The sequence below is a fragment of the Lichenostomus cassidix genome, chromosome 1 (genome assembly GCF_008360975.1).
Source record: "Lichenostomus cassidix isolate B80296 chromosome 1, HeHo_3.0, whole genome shotgun sequence".
Taxonomy (NCBI): domain Eukaryota; kingdom Metazoa; phylum Chordata; class Aves; order Passeriformes; family Meliphagidae; genus Lichenostomus; species Lichenostomus cassidix.
In genome coordinates, this window is record NC_139479.1 from 2,019,055 (window position 1) to 2,034,683 (window position 15,629).

A 15,629-nucleotide genomic window follows, 5' to 3' on the forward strand; every position below is an offset into this window, starting at 1 on the left:
TTGTGTGGAATGCCAAGAAATAAGTCTGTCCCATTTCACCTGGAGTTTCCTGCAGTTTTAGGGTCAGCTAAAGCCTTCTCGCTGTCAGGGGTGCTCACAGGAGCAGTGATAAGATTTTGCCTGAAAGGACACAAATTTTAACACAAAAAGGAATGAGGATGTACTAAAAAAATACCAAATTCACAACAGGAACACTGAGGTCAAAAGACTTGCTGGGGTCATCCAGAAAGTTTTTGACAGAGCAGTGAGGAAAGAGCATTCTGTATTTTAGTGTAATGAACCCTTTACCCCATGTAATTTAACCATGAAACCAACACTGATGGTGGAGTTGTTAAAATGGCAATTAATTCCATTGGCTACTACACACAAAAACAGGACCTTCTTGGACAAAATTTTGGGAAAAAAGGCTGAGGAAGGAGAGCTCCTGAGGAGAGCACAGAGGAGCACAGCACCAGAACTGAAATTATTCATTTGAAGGAGGTACCTTGTAGAATACAATGATAATTTGTCCAGTGTTGTCCAGGACACCTGGAAGGGAAAATCCCAAATGCACCAAGTATTGTCAAGGTGATCATTCTTCCAAAATCCCTTCCTGTGTGTACCACATTCCCCCATTTCCCTGGCAGGCTGGATTTGCAGGGAATATATTCCTGCAGTGAATATGTGACAAATCCAAGAGGGTGGAGTCCAACCATGCAAGAAGAGGCTTTTCTCCATGCCCAGCCCAGGACACAGTGGTTCCATCAGCTGCTGGGACACAAAGAACTCCCTGTTTTTGGAGCCCTTCCCATATTTTTGGCACAGGCTGCTCTGTGCAGAGCCTACAAAGGAGCACCAGGGGTTTGGCGACACGTCCTTGCATGTGGGGGAAAGGAAATGACGTGCCTGGGAGGAACTGCCTGCAGACAGAAGTGTCTTCAAAGGCCACAGCCCAAGCTGAGGTGATGACAGGGACAGGGACAGACCCAGAGCTGTGTTTACCAAGGAGTAGATGGATGTCATCCCCACACAGGACAAGCAGGGGTGTTGAGCTTCCCCAAAGCCTTTTGCTCTCCCAGCCGAGCAAACCAAATTGTATTTGCTCAAAAGAGGGGTGTATTGGGAGCTAGAAAAACTGGTTTCAGGCTTGGTTTTGTTATCCATGCATGGAGAAATGTTGCTGGATCTTCAGAGGGGACAGTCACAGCAGATAGCATGGAAGCCATGGGCAGGAGCTGTTCAAAATCCCTTTGTAGACATCTGACAACATAAAACATGCAGGAGTTCATTCACTGAGGTCACTGGAAGAAGGAGACATTCCTTTCCCTCCAAAGTGAAGGATTTTCATGGTGCCTCCATTGCCAGGTGGTTTACAAAGGCTTTAAAGAGCTCAAAAGGCCACAGCTGATCCCTGGGATGTGATCTGCTTCCTTCTGAGTGTCCTGTCAGCTGCAAAACACAGCCAGGAGAGCCCAGGCTTGTGGAGGCCTTGATTGTATGGTAAAGAACTAAACCAGCTGAGTTTGTTTCCAGATTCAAGCTTTTCCAGAATCTGGGTGCCCTGGGAACTGTCAGTGTTGGGGTTTTTTGTCAACAGCTTCAAAGTGAGACTGCACTTTTGGGGAAATGAACCCCTGGCTCAGGTTTGGGGTGTTTTGGGTGGGTTTGGATGAGCTGTTCCTGTGCTCACCAAGGGAGCAGAATGGAGCTGCCAGCCTGGGTTTAAGTGCACTGAAGTCAGAAGGAGAACTGAAACCTCAACAGGATCTTCCACCAGGATTTCAGCACGGGGATAGGGCTAGGTGAGGATTTGGAGCACACACTACAGAGGAGAAACACAAGGATTTATTCAAAGGCATTTTTATGTTGTTGTCTTTCAGAAGAATCCAAACCCCCAACACTCTCAAGCAGAACACCCCAAGTCTCTCTGGGGTCCACAGGGCTGGTTAGAGCCAGGGTATGAGTAGAGAAGATGCATAATCGTCCCAAAATTTTTTTAAAACCTAATCAAAATGCACATTCTCTGCAATCCCACAATGCCATGTGTTGTTTGAAACCCTGTATTCATTTTTGTGGGCACTCCTGTGTTATTCCCTGGTGCTGTGCATCCTCCATACGGGCAAAGCTTAGACCAGGAACATCCTTTGGAAGTTCATGTCCTGAGCATCCCCACTCAGTTCATGGTGTGAAGAGCTTTGGGGTCTTTAACCTGGATTCCTTCCCTCAAAACTAGACTCCTTCCCTCTAAACTGGAGGACAACCTCCAAGAGCAGCCCTCAGGCACTCTAACTTTAACAAAGATTTCAGTCCACAGGCCTAGACTAGAGCTAGTTCCAGGCAAAATTCCTGGGGTTAAAATGTGCAGTAGATGCTCAGCAGGGACAATTTTCCTGTCCAGCTCACCTGCTAAGGGACTATGTAGCTTATTAATGCAGACAAGCCTTTTGTACCTCTGTTCTGCCTTTTTTAGGCAAAGAAACTCAGGACATCCCAAAACACACCCAGCAACTCTGGGTAAACAAGCCACAGTTTTGCTGATCACACATTACACTTTAAGGAGCCTTTTTTCCCCCTCAAGCTATGCTAAATGAACAAAACTCCATTTGGAACATGAAGCTGGACTCTTCTGACCTGGTGTAAGCTTGTCCTGTATATCTGGTTCTTCAAATTCATTCCATTCTTCTACTTTTGGGACTTTTTATTTTTTTGAAATCTTACCTCAGCTTTCCTTCCCTCACCCTGTGGTCTTCACACCTCCTTGTCTTTCCCCATTCTCAGCTGGAATAAGCTCCTGCTTTTTCCTCCCGTTAGGCAGCAGCCTGGATTTATTCACAGGCCATGATTGCAGCTCCTACAGCCCAACACACCTTCTGCACTCAGAGCTTTGCAAAAGCAAATCAAAACGTGTCAGCAGCCCACAAGAGAGGTTTTATTGTTTCATGAGCAGCTCCTCGAGTGGAACTTTGTGCAAAGCGTCCTGCATGGCAGTGGCAAAAGCCCAGGGTGGAAATCAGTAAAAGAGCTCTTTTTCCTGCCTGTGTGTAGCAGGGGAAAGCTGCACCTTGCTTTGGCTGCCTTGAAAGGGTTTATTTTCTTGTAAAGGTGAGGTTTCTCCTTCCAAAGCTAACATTTCATCCCGCAGCTTTCAGGCACCTGATTTGTTGGCACAACCAAATGTTAGGTTAATGAAACTCAATATTCCTGGAGATTTTGTTTATGACAGATTCTTCCTTTTCCAGGGTCACGGAATTAACTGGATATGAACCCCAGGATCTGATAGAAAAAACCCTCTACCACCATGTCCATGGCTGTGATGTTTTCCACCTGAGATATGCTCATCACCTGTGTGAGTACCAGGGAGGCTGGTCTGGGAGCACAGGAAGGAGCTGGAGCTGCTGGAGAGAGTGCAGAGGAGGCAGCAGGATGAGCAGAGGGATGGAGCAGCTCTGCTGGGAGGAAAGGCTGGCAGAGCTGGGATTGTTCAGCCTGGAGAGGAGAAGCTTTGGGGTGACCTCATTGTGGCCTTTTGGGGCCTGAAGGAGCTGCAGGAAACATGGAGAGAGACAATTGCCAAGGGCTGCAGGGACAGGACACAGGGAATGGCTGCAAAGTGCCAGAGGGCAGGGAGAGATGGGATCTTGGGAATTAGGAATTGTTCCCTGGCAGGGTGGGGAGGCCCTGGGATGGAATTCCCAGAGAAGCTGTGGCTGCCCCTGGATCCCTGGCAGTGTCCAAGGCCAGGTTGGACATTGGGGCTTGGAGCAGCCTGGGACAGTGGAAGGTGTCCCTGCCATGGCTGGGGTGGCACTGGATGGGATTTAAGGTCCCTTCTAACCCAAACCACTCCATGATTCTGTGGAATATGTTAAGTACAGTGAGAAGTTTTGCAAACAACAAGCACCATGCTGGAAAGCCAAAAAAACCCTTTCCAAATCTTGACTGGAGACAGATTTTCAAAAGTTCTTGGCTATCACTTAAGGAAACCATTAATTCTGTAAATAAGATGGATATCAAAATTCTGTGCTTCTGGAAAAACAAGAAACAAAAAAACACCCAAACCAACTTATCTGGCCAGTTTTATATTTGTATTTAGGGAGTTTAGGCTATTTTGAAAATTTGGAGTTGATTCTGGATGGTGATCTTTTGAAGGAAAAGAAAACCAAAAGAGCAAGTGAGTGAGAGGGGAAAATCTGAACTTTACTAGCCTCTGCTGTTAAAACAAAAACTATGCAGCAGCTCTGCATTCCTCTGAAATATGTTAGTAATAATCATCCTGTGTTTGAAGGGAATGCAATCCCAAAAAATCCTTGGAGGGACATTCATTAATAGCATGTGGATGAGGTTTGGAGAATGGATTGTCAGGAAAAAAATGACACATTTAATAATTTCCCATCTTCCAACAGAGTCACTAATCATATCTTCAAACATCTGGATCTGGGAAGGAGTTCATTCAGTAGCACATTAATTTGAAAAGCAAATTGAGGGAATAGCTGAACTCTGGATTTGGCTCTGTTTGCTGCAAGCCATACGAGGCAAAGATGACATCCAAAAACCAATGTCAGGGAAGTTTTTTTCCAGATTGCTCCTGTAGGCTGGAGGCAGCCAGAGTCAAATCCTTCTTTTAGGCTTCCTTCTTCCCATTAATACGTGCTGTTCATGAGGATCTGGAAGATCAAGGGGGTTGGAGTTGTGTTTGGCAAGGCAGAGCTGGAATTCCAAGCTCAGATTTATCAAAGTTCAGCAAGTTCAGATTTACCAAAACATTATTGAATACTCTGGGCCACTGAAAACTGGAAAAAAGAATGAGCAGAGCTCATGGCAATGTCCAGCCAGGGGCACCCTCTTTGTGTTGGTAACATCTATATCTTGGTGTGACAAAATACACTCAATATTTGCACCAGTCTATGTGAAATTCTTTCATCAACCAGCACGGAGATGATGCCACTGGAGCCACAATCACCTCTGGAAAACAGTTTTCCACTTGAGAGCAGCAGGATGGATCATTCTGTGGCTGCCAGTTTGATCCATTTACGACTGGAGTTTTAAACAAAGAGACAAATCATGTTTGCTGAATTACCCACCACATCCTTCCATGAGGGACAAAAAAAAACCCCCTTCAGCCAAATAGGATACCAAGAGCAGCTCTGTGGATTAAAGATAAATTATTGTAAACTTTAAAAGCAGAAGAAAAACGCGAGACATGCACAGGAATTTATGAAAGCAGATAAATCCCAAGAAGCAAAAAAACAATGACTAATGCTTGGGCAGCAGTGGGAACAGCGCAGGGTCATGGTTGGAATACCAAGGAATAGGAATTATTAAACCAGATGTAAAGTGCACAAAGCCCCTCTGGGGAGCACTGTGAGAGCTCCCCCAGCATCCAGCAGCAAATGTCTCAGCAACACGAACAGTAAAAGGTTGGCAGGGCTGTTGTACCATTCTATAAAGCAATCTGATGATGAAGTGTCATCTGATGCAGAAATCCAAAGAGAAACATCTTACACCTAATAAGGGTATTAAGGGGAAAAAAATATATAAGCAACCCTAAACTAGGATAACCGTTTGCTTTTTTTAAAGAGGAGAAAAAAATCCCAAACTGAAGGCCTGAAGTGGCTGAACTCTGAGTGAGGCAGCACAGAGGATAAAACAAAGGAAACAGTGAGGGGAACAAGTTAGGAGGGACAGAACAAGGACATCAAGCTAGCAGGGAAATGTAGATGTGAATATTTGCCTAAGGTGTGCTGGCAGCAAAGAGAGTTTCCTGCTTGGAACATTTGATTGGCTTCCAGCTCCACAAAAACACTTCTGGCTTTGGGGCTGGTGTTATTTATTTCTAGAGCACATTAATACACACAGTGTTTGCCCTGAAATGTGGCCACACAAAGAACGAGTCCCTGCCTAAGGGGTCTACATTCTAAAATACACGATAGAGAGGTTTTTCCAGTGCAGACAAAATATCTTTGTGTCCTCACAGAAATCCCTTCGTTTGTTCCATGGTGAGGGGGATTTTGCACATCCCAAGTGTTGCTATATCTCTGCTCTTCCCACAGCAACTTCACCAGGATTCACCTCTCTGTGCCTTGGCAGGGTGAGGCTCAGCCCCAAACCCTTCTCCTGCTCCCTGCAAGTCACCCCATGTATTTATAGGGCTTCTTTTATAGAAAAGCACAGCTCCACCATCTCTGGTGTTGGGTCTGCTCCTGCTCCCCCAGCAGCCAAAGCTTCTGGCAGAGCAGCAATAGATTTTAAGAGGTCAAAAATAAAAAAGTCTGCTGGGCACAGTGCTCTGCCCAGGGGCTGGGTGATGACTAAACAGGTTTACCTAAAACAGAGGCTAGACCAAGTTGGGAGAATAAAAAGCAGGTAAATTTATTGAAGGGCCTTCAAGGTGCATTCAGGGCAGACAAAGCCTATTCAAGAGGCTACACCCAAAATGGTTGATAAGTCATGAGTTCTTCATATTTTTATAAGTTCTGTCCATTAACATATTGAGCTTCAGTCCTCCAATTACACCTTCAGGTAATAATGTCACTACTCCAAGTTTGCTCCCCCAATTCACTGTTGTTTACATATCTTGGGGCTCTGAGGCAGCAATGTGTCCTTGGATCTCGAGCTTTAGAGGAATTGTTTTGTTTAAAAATGCTGGGAACAGGAGTTTTAGCACTCCGTATGAAGTCCAGAGCCACACTAAAACTACAGACACACGAAAAATATAGAAGCTAAGATCCTAAGACATGCCAGGGCAGCTAAACCAGGATGTGCTGCCAGTGTGGAACAGAGAAATCCATTTCTCTGAGTGCTGCCCTTCAGAGCAGGCTGGGAACTCCCAGCCCCATGCCCAGCAGCCTGGGGGAGCCTTTTGAAACAACCCTGTCTGCCAGCCCAGCAGCACCAGCAGCAGCCCAGGGCCTTTCCCAGCCTCCCTGCTAGACCAGCAGCAAGCCACTGGAACACCCAGTTACAGAGGGCACAGGGCTAAAGCCACGGAATCCTCCCTCTTGGATGGCTGCAGAGGCCACCAGGAAGGCTGAGCCTGCACAGATTGTCTGCGTGGTGGATTTGCCTCGCTGCCATTCCTGAGGTTTCCTTTTCAGCATCAAACAGGGCAAGTTGAACACAGAGCCAGATGGAGCTGACCTCACTGACTGTCTCAGTTACTGTCTCTTAGCCAAGGTCAGACTTGCCCCAGATTGTTAAAAAAAGAGGAGATTCGGAGTCCTCCTCCATCCCCGGAGAAATATTGGTTAATCCATGTAATTAGGAAGGGAAGCTGAACATTGTAGCCCACTGTGGTTTCCACATCTTTTAAAACACTGTCTTAACTGCAGGGCTAAAACAGGGATTTAAAGAAAAAATCAGCGAGAGAGGAGGAAAGCCAAAAGTAGTCCCAAAGCACACGGAAGAAGTTTGTTAGAGTTAGTGATCCATGACAGCATTAATTTCTCTTTTGGAAGAGGGAGTGTAGCAAAGCATTTGGAACTCAAGGAAAACGTGCTCATTAAACCAGCACAAAGACCTACTTCTGAAAAGCCCAGACCACATTCCAAAAATTACCTGTTACACGGCCTGTGCTAAAATGCAAAGATCATTTCCTGGAACAGGACCATTTGGATTACAGAATGAATCACCAAATCACAGAATCATGGAATGGTTTGGGTTGGAAGGGATCAGGGACACCTTCCACTGTCCCAGGTTGCTCCAAGCCCCATCCAACCTGGCCTTGGACACTTCCAGGGATCCAGGGGCAGCTACAGAGCACCACCCACAATTACAGAACACCAAGAAATAGTAAATCCATGGCATGGAGCCGATTATTAATATTTTTAGAACAGAACCTTAGAGTAGCAGCTCCAAGAGTTTTAACTTGGAGTGATGGATTGCACTTAAAAATAAGAATGTCTTTATATATTTTGTAGGTGTGTTTTCATACTTACACACACACACCTCGTGGTTTTTTTAACTGTAGGTACATCTGCACACACTCATCCAATTGAGAATTCCATGTAGAAATGTAGGAGTGAAAGAGACACCAGAGGAAAAAAACTGATATTTAAGAGACATCTCAAACCCCAAACAGCAGTGGCTTGGTGACAGAGAGGGTGGATTTTTGAATGTTCTGCAGGATCACAGAATCATGGAATATCCTGAGTGGGAATAAACCCATGGGATCATCCATTCCCACCCCTGGCCCTGCCCAGAATTAGTGAATACTAATTGTGAGGCCAAATATTTTCATTTCTAGTGGTTATTTGTTCTACTAGAATTGTCTGAAAAAGAAAGCTGCTGTTCAATCTCCTTATCATGTATCTGCTTCTGCACCAAGAAGGTACAAGGAGAGCACAAAATTCCAGTGAGCTTCACTGCTGTGTTCAGTCTTCTCTGAGTCCTGCATTTGCAACAGTAATTCCATTTCTTAATCATATATTTTATAAAGGAATTGCTGCCATTGCTCACTTTTTTTTTTAAACACAGTTTGTGCAGCGATCTCAGTCCGTGATTTCCTAATTTACAATAAATTTTTGATTGCATAGAAGAGTAAGAAGATGGAGTTTCCCAGAGAAATGATCCAGGGCCACACAAGAGAAGAACCAGCTTCAAAGGCTGGGCATTATCTTCCAGTGAATCCTGAGATAAAGGTCTGGCTCTGAACCAGGAATATTTGTGGCTGGATTGAATATTTAGAGAGGCTGCACAACTCCTGTTACAGCAGAACCTCCTGCCAAAACATCCTTGTTCACAGAAGATCCAAAATAGCTCAGGGAGTATTGCATGTCTGGTGAATTTATCAGATTCCCCTCTCTGTCCCTGTCTCTGTTTGGGTGCTTCACAGACAAAGAGCATTTCAATTTTACCCTTTTAGATCAACCTTCACCATGTAGAGCTCACAGAGGGGAAAGAAACCATCACAGAGTAAAATACATAGCAAAATACACGATAATTGGTCAAACTAGGAGAGAAGTGCTGCCAAATATACTGGAAAAAAACTCAGAATCACAGAATCCTCCAGGTTAGAAGGGACATTCAGGATCAGCCAGTGCCACCCCAGCAGCACCAGCATCACCCAAACCATGTCCCCAAGGGCCACATCCAGACTCCTCCTGAACACTGCCAGAGACAGGGACTGCAAACCTCCCCGGGCAGCTCATTCCAATGTTTAACCACTCTGACAGGGAAAAAATTATTTCAAATCTCAATCAAAATTATTTCAATCTGAGCCTCCCCTGGTGCAACTCAAAGCCATTTCCTCTCATCCTTTCAAAAGAGTTGTACCCACTTCAAAATACTTTTGCTGCCTTGGTTGCCTTTTCCTTTTGCAGTTAGAAGTTTAAAAACTGTGTTTTGGAGAATGTAACCACAGGAGAGCAGGGTGACCCAGAGAAGAAGGAAGACAAACCTTGGGAGTTTTTGATATTTCTTGTATAAATAATAATGTGATGGCATGAATCTACATAAAGGGGCAGGACAGATAATTTTGCAGGAGGTTTATTTAAAGTTTGGTGGGAGGAGGAGATTTTAGGAAGGGGAAGGAGGCTGTAAGGACTCAGTGATCTCAAAGGTCTTTTCCAATGTCGTTAATTCTGTGATTCTGTGAGGGAAAAAGCCCTTGGCTTGCAAATCCACCTCTCCAGAAAGTCATCATGAGTCCAAAAAACGTGAAATCTAAAAAATTTTCTTTTTTTTGTGTTCACAGTGCTGGTGAAAGGCCGGATAGATAATTCTGCAGGGGGTTTATTTAAAGTTTGGTGGGAGGAGGAGATTTTAGGAAAGGGAAGGAGGCTGTTAGGACATAGGTTGGACTCAGTGATCTCAAAGATCTTTTCCAACATCATTAATTCTCTGATTCTGTGAGGGGAAAAAAGCCCTTGGCTTGCAAATCCACCTCTCCAGAAAGTCACCATGAGTCCAAAAATCATCAAATCTAAAAAATTTTCTTTTTCTTGTGTTTGCAGTGCTGGTGAAAGGCCAAGTGACCACCAAGTACTACCGGCTGCTGTCCAAGCAGGGCGGCTGGGTGTGGGTGCAGAGCTATGCCACCATCGTGCACAACAGCCGTTCGTCACGGCCTCACTGCATAGTGAGTGTCAATTATGTCCTTACGTAAGTCCAAACACTTTGTACCATTACCTGTTATCACTGATTGACTCATTAAGGGTTAAATCCTCCAGGTTTTCTGTGCTTGTGGCGTTCTGTGCTCGTGTGGTGGAGCTGCTTTCTCTGTTTGTGTGATCCTCCCTATTTAGCTGAGAAAAACATTATTGTGTTAATTGTTATCATTATTGTATAAAATCCTCATCTTGGCCAGGGAAGGACAATGGAGCTGGGGAGGAGTCTGGAAAATATCTTATGGGGGAGCTGGAAGGCTCAGTGTGGAGCAGAGGAGCTCAGGGGAACCTCATTGCTCTGCACAACTCTGACAGGAGGGGCAGGGAGGGGGTCAGGCTGTGCTCAGTGTCCCAAGGGAAAGGAGGAGAGGAAATGGCCTAAAATTGCACCTGGGGAGGCTCAGGTTGGAGATTGGGAAAGAAAATTTCCCTCACAGAGTGGTGAGGCCTTGGGATGAGCTGCCCAGGGAGGTTTGCAGTCCCTGTCTCTGGCAGTGTTCAGGAGCAGTCTGGATGTGGCCCTTGGGGACATGGTTTGGGTGATGCTGGGATTCCAGTGGCACTGGCTGATCCTGAAGGGCTCTTCCACCTTGATGATTCTGGGATTTTTTGATCAAAACCCAGCTTCCAGCTCAGGTTGTTCTGTTACAAGCACACTGTGCTGACAGGAGGGGAATGTTGCTCCTTTCCCTTTCCTCAGGATTTTTTGTTCTTAGAGCCAGGCCAGAGACAATTCCTGACTGAGCAGGAGATAAATTGATCTCTCTCTTTCCATCAGCTGATTCCAAACCTCGGGGAGCCACGGGTGGCTGAGGGAATTTGACACAGTTGAGGCTCAGAGAGTGGGGACACTTCATCCAAAGCTGTTAATGTGGTTCCCAGTGGAATTTCTTTATAAACTTGTGTGGGGATGGGGTTATCCCATAAGATTCTCTGCCTCCTGACATCCCCAGACTCAGTGAAAATCTGGGAAGAGTGAAAATTAAACCTCTGTGAACGCTAACATGTATTTTTACAGGAGCTATTTTGGATTTTGCTGTATGTTTGTAATTTATTGGGCTGTTCTTTTGCAGAGATATTGAGTACAAGGAACTTCAGTTGTCACTGGACCAGGTTACCATTTCCAAGTCACAGTTTTCATGCAGAAACTCAGTACCTACCTCGCAGGAAACAAGGAAAATTGTAAAACCCAAAAGTAATAAAATGAAGGCAAAACTCAGAACAACACCTTACCCACCACAGGTAACTTTCCCAGCAATATTTAATTACCAGTTGTTCTCACAGAGTGCTTGGGACAGTGTAGAGATAATCCAGGACTGGATTTATTATAAAAGTGACTATAGGATTGTGTGCCCCAGGAAATCCCTCAAAAAGCAGAATAAAATTAGACCCTATTTTTCTTGGGGTGGAAAGTACAGGTAGCACAAACCAGCTCTGGCAAGAGATGTAAAACCTTTGGGATATGCAGTGTGTAAAGTACTTTACCCACAGTGTCTTTTCTTGGCAAAAAGAAGAAAATCCTGGAATTGTGCTGTGAAAATTTGTGCTGGTGCAGAATGTGTGTCATTCACTGCTGATAAGTGGAGTTTTTCATGTCAGGAGGAATTTCTGCATGGAAAGGGTGCTCAGGCCTTGGCAGGAGCTGCCCAGGGAGGTTTGCAGTCCCCATCCCTGCAGGTGTCCCAGGAAGGCCTGGCTGTGGCACTCAGTGCTCTGGGCTGGGGACAAGGTGGCCACTGGGCACAGCTGGGACTGCATGGGCTGGGAAGGCTTTCCCAACCTTAATCCTGGGATTCTGTAAACTCAAACTGCCAAAATGATCAAACAAACACCATTAAGAGGACAAAGCATTATTTTTGTTCCCACATGAAGGCCAAGTTGTGAAGAGAGGAGCTTTAAACACCCAGGTCAGCAAGGCCCAACTCCGGGTGCCTGTCTGATATATCCTGTAATTCCCCATAAAAGTCACTCCTTTAACTCTCTTCCCCTCCTCTTTTCCCCCCATTTCCCCCAGCAATACACCTCCTTCCAAGCAGACAAGCTGGAATGCAGCCAGGTGGGGAGCTGGCGCTCCAGCCCGGCCGTGAGCGCCGCCGCCATTCCGGAACAGAACTTCCATTCAGAGAGCAGCGAGCTCCTCTACGCCCCTCCCTACAGCCTGCCCTTCTCCTACCACTACGGACACTTCCCCGTGGATTCCCACGTCTTTGGGGGCAAGAAACAAATGCTGCCCCCCAAATTCGGGCAGGGCCAAGGGGCGCCGTGCGAGGTGGCGAGGTTCTTCCTGGGCGCGCTGCAGACCAACGGGGAGTGCCAGTGGCACTATGCCAACTCGCTGGTGCCCAACAGCCAGGCGCCCTCCAAAAACCTGCCCGAGCAGCCTGTCAACATCATCAGGCACAACCTGGCGCAGAGCTATGAAGGTGGGTGGCGTTTGAAAGAGAAAAAGCCAAAATCCGTTTGGGGAAGCTTTGCATTTGCGGTTTGGGAAAAGGAGCTACAAGGGGTTTAGGGAGCACTGAAAATCGGAGGCATCCAAGTGTAACAATTGTATTTATGGTATTCCCATGTTCTCTCTTCCCATTGCCATCAGCACTCGACTGGGAGTATTATCAAAGCATCAGTTGTAAAAAATGCACTCAGAATCACTTTTAGAGCAGCACAGTGGTATCTCCTCCTTTAATAATGGCACAGTTTACCCTCATGTTTTGCACTGTCAGAGTTATTTAGTGGAATTTCTCAGGTAAGACATGGCTGAAGTCAGATTTATTTAGTGGAGTTTCCCAGGCAAGTCATGGCCAAAGTCAGATTTATTTAGCGGAGTTTTGAAGGTAACTCATGGCTGAAGTCAGATTTATTTAGCGGAGTTTCCCAGGTAAGTCATTGCTAAATTCAGAGTTATTTAGTGGAGTTTCCCAGGTAAAAAACTGCTAAAGTCAGATTGAAACAGAATGCACTTCAGCTCCAGAATAAGTTTTGATAATTTTAATACAGAAATTAAAATAAACACTATCTGCATTGAAGGTTGTACTTTCTGAGGACGAAGCCACGCTGAATGTGTTTACCTTAGAGTAATAATTCTGCTTTATTTGGTAATAATTCTGAATTTGAAAATGTCTCCCATCACCCACAATATTTCTCTGGAAAGATGGTCAGGGCTAGAAATGCTTTGAAGGAAGCGCTGAAGGCAGTGACTTCTCTGAGGTAGAAACCTGTAAGAAATAACCCTGAAAAATTATAAAATAACCAAAAGTAAAGATGCTCAAAATACCCTCTAATCACAGAATCACAAATAATTGGGATTGGAAGGCACTTCTGAAGATCCTCTTGCCCAACCCATTTATTTTCCCATTTTTTTGCATTCGACAAGAACAGGGTTTATTCCAGTGGTTTTGGCAGAGCTGCTCTCTCATTATAAACACTCCAGCTCTCACAGCTTGAAAATGAGACTGAATGGAGTTGTGATGTTTTGGAACAATGTTAATCACCTAAAGAAACAAAAACATTTGGACAAAGCAGACTCTGGCAATCCAGGCTGTTTCGGGATGGTGTCAAACGTATCTTTAACTCAAATAATAGCAGTAATTACTCCCCTGGTTCAGCTTCCCCTTCAAGTCAAACAAAACTCTGAGTTTAACTGCTTTCATAAATGAGCCTCAAAAGTGCTGCTGAGATTTCAGGTTGCTGCTGGTTTTAGCCAAAACAGCCTTGGTTGGCCTGGATTTACCTCCTCATCCCTGCTTTATTGAAAGGAACTGTGAGAATTGAACAAAAAACTGTTACAAAAATGGAAAAAATCCATCTAAACCTTCACCACACCCTAGTTTATTCAGCCTTATTAAATAGAGGGGTTTTTTGTGATTTAAGGCGTATCTGAAACTGTCAGAGAATATCAACAAGTGCAGAATTCAGTTGAGATCTGTTCCAGAACTCACAAGAAACACTTCATTAGAGCTCCTTTAAGCAGCACTCCAGTTTATCCCTTTCCAATCTAGAGCCAATCCTTGGATTTCATCCACACCTATCTCCATACACCATTTTCATTAATTAAAAATCCCTGATGAGGACTGAGGGACTGCTGTGAGGTCAGATGGAAACCTTCCTTTCTTGGAATGGAGGAAGCAGGAGTGGAAATTTAAAATAAAAGAAATTAGGTAGTCTCAAGGCAGGCTCTTGAGCACCAGGATCAAGCATTTATTCACTATATTATTCACTTATGGGCATGGATATCCAAAATCCAAAGGGAATATTAAAATACAAATCTATTAAAATATAAAGATATTAAAAACTGAGCTTGCTCCATCAGACAGAAGATGGAATCAGACATGGAAATAATTCCAGCCTGGGATTTTGTCCTTCCCAGGACTGGTTGACCTCACCATGATGGATCTCACCTTGATGACAGGAGCATTTTATTTCCTTTTTCTGCATTTATTTAGGTAGAAAATGAGCAAAAGTGAAGGTTTTCTCACAGCCTAGAGTAGGTTAAATGCTTTTCCTGAGCTTGTGCCCCTCTAATTTGCTGCTTCCTTTGGTTGCTGCTGTGGACTGTGGGGGAAAAGGAGGAGTTTTAGACCAAAAATAAGAGGTGGTTTTGTCCTTTCTAAAGATGCTGTGGGGAAAAAAAATAAGGAAAAAAAAGGGGAAAAGGGAAAAAAAGGAAAAAAGCTACATCTTTTGAGGACAAGGATAAAGACTGAAGTAAATCCTGTATATCCCTAGTAAGTCTGCAGGAATACGGTAAAAAAAAAATCCCAATAAAAAACCTGCAAGAAACTACTGCTATTTTTCAGTCTCATCCCACATCACTGTTTTCTCTTCAGGAGGAAAATGGAGCTGCAGTATAAGAACCAATATGTTCTTATTTCTGATTCTACTTCCACTGAAGGTTTTGCTCCTGGAGGTGGAATATGTGGGTTCTTTTGAGCACTTTGATGCATTTGAATGGATATTTATTATGGGTATTTATTATAGATATTTATTGGGCTTTTGATGAAAACTGCTTGGTACAACTAATTATCTGCAAAAGCACTTGGAGTTGTATTATTTAAGAGGGACAAAATATGGCCAAACTCAGGCCTGGTCAGAGATCATGGCAAAAGGGGAGAGAAAAGCAGATGGGATCCAATTTAAACCAAATTTTTGCAGCCTTCTTTCCTCCTCAAGCCGAATCAGCGCTGTTGCACTTTTGCTGAATTTCGAACCTTTCAAAATTACTTCTTTTCTCACTGGGAATTGCAAAGGAGGAGGCATCTGATCTTCCTTAGCTTGTCAACTGCTGCTTTTTTCCAGTGGCTCTCCGGAGCACTGACAGCCAGGCAGCTTCAAAGCTGGGGAGGATCTGCTTAGCATCATCATCTTCGATCCGAAGGCAACGCCAAACCTGACATCTGGCAGCCGGCTTGGATCCCAGGGCCATTCCACATCACATCCACGGCAGCATCTGCCAAAAACCCCGTGGGCCAAAGACATTTTTCTCCATGGAAAATAGCTCCTTTTGGAGAGATCAGAGATTGGGGGGATGATGGTGCCAAGCCGTCAGAGCTC

General features: G+C 44.7%; 2 protein-coding genes across 3 annotated transcripts in view; one reads left to right on the plus strand and one right to left on the minus strand.

Moving 5' to 3' along the window:
- The window catches only part of LOC146444049 (uncharacterized), a 280,352-nt gene that overhangs the window by 120,497 nt on the left and 144,226 nt on the right, over positions 1-15,629 (minus strand). The gene's annotated exons all lie outside the window — the stretch shown is intronic.
- SIM2 (SIM bHLH transcription factor 2) overlaps positions 1-15,629 on the plus strand; it is a 51,137-nt gene that overhangs the window by 28,813 nt on the left and 6,695 nt on the right. Inside the window, exons 7-10 of the mRNA XM_085079244.1 lie at positions 3,219-3,325; positions 9,930-10,077; positions 11,156-11,324; positions 12,097-12,505. Coding sequence (XP_084935370.1) covers positions 3,219-3,325; positions 9,930-10,077; positions 11,156-11,324; positions 12,097-12,505 — 833 coding nt within the window. The remainder of the gene's footprint in view (positions 1-3,218; positions 3,326-9,929; positions 10,078-11,155; positions 11,325-12,096; positions 12,506-15,629) is intronic.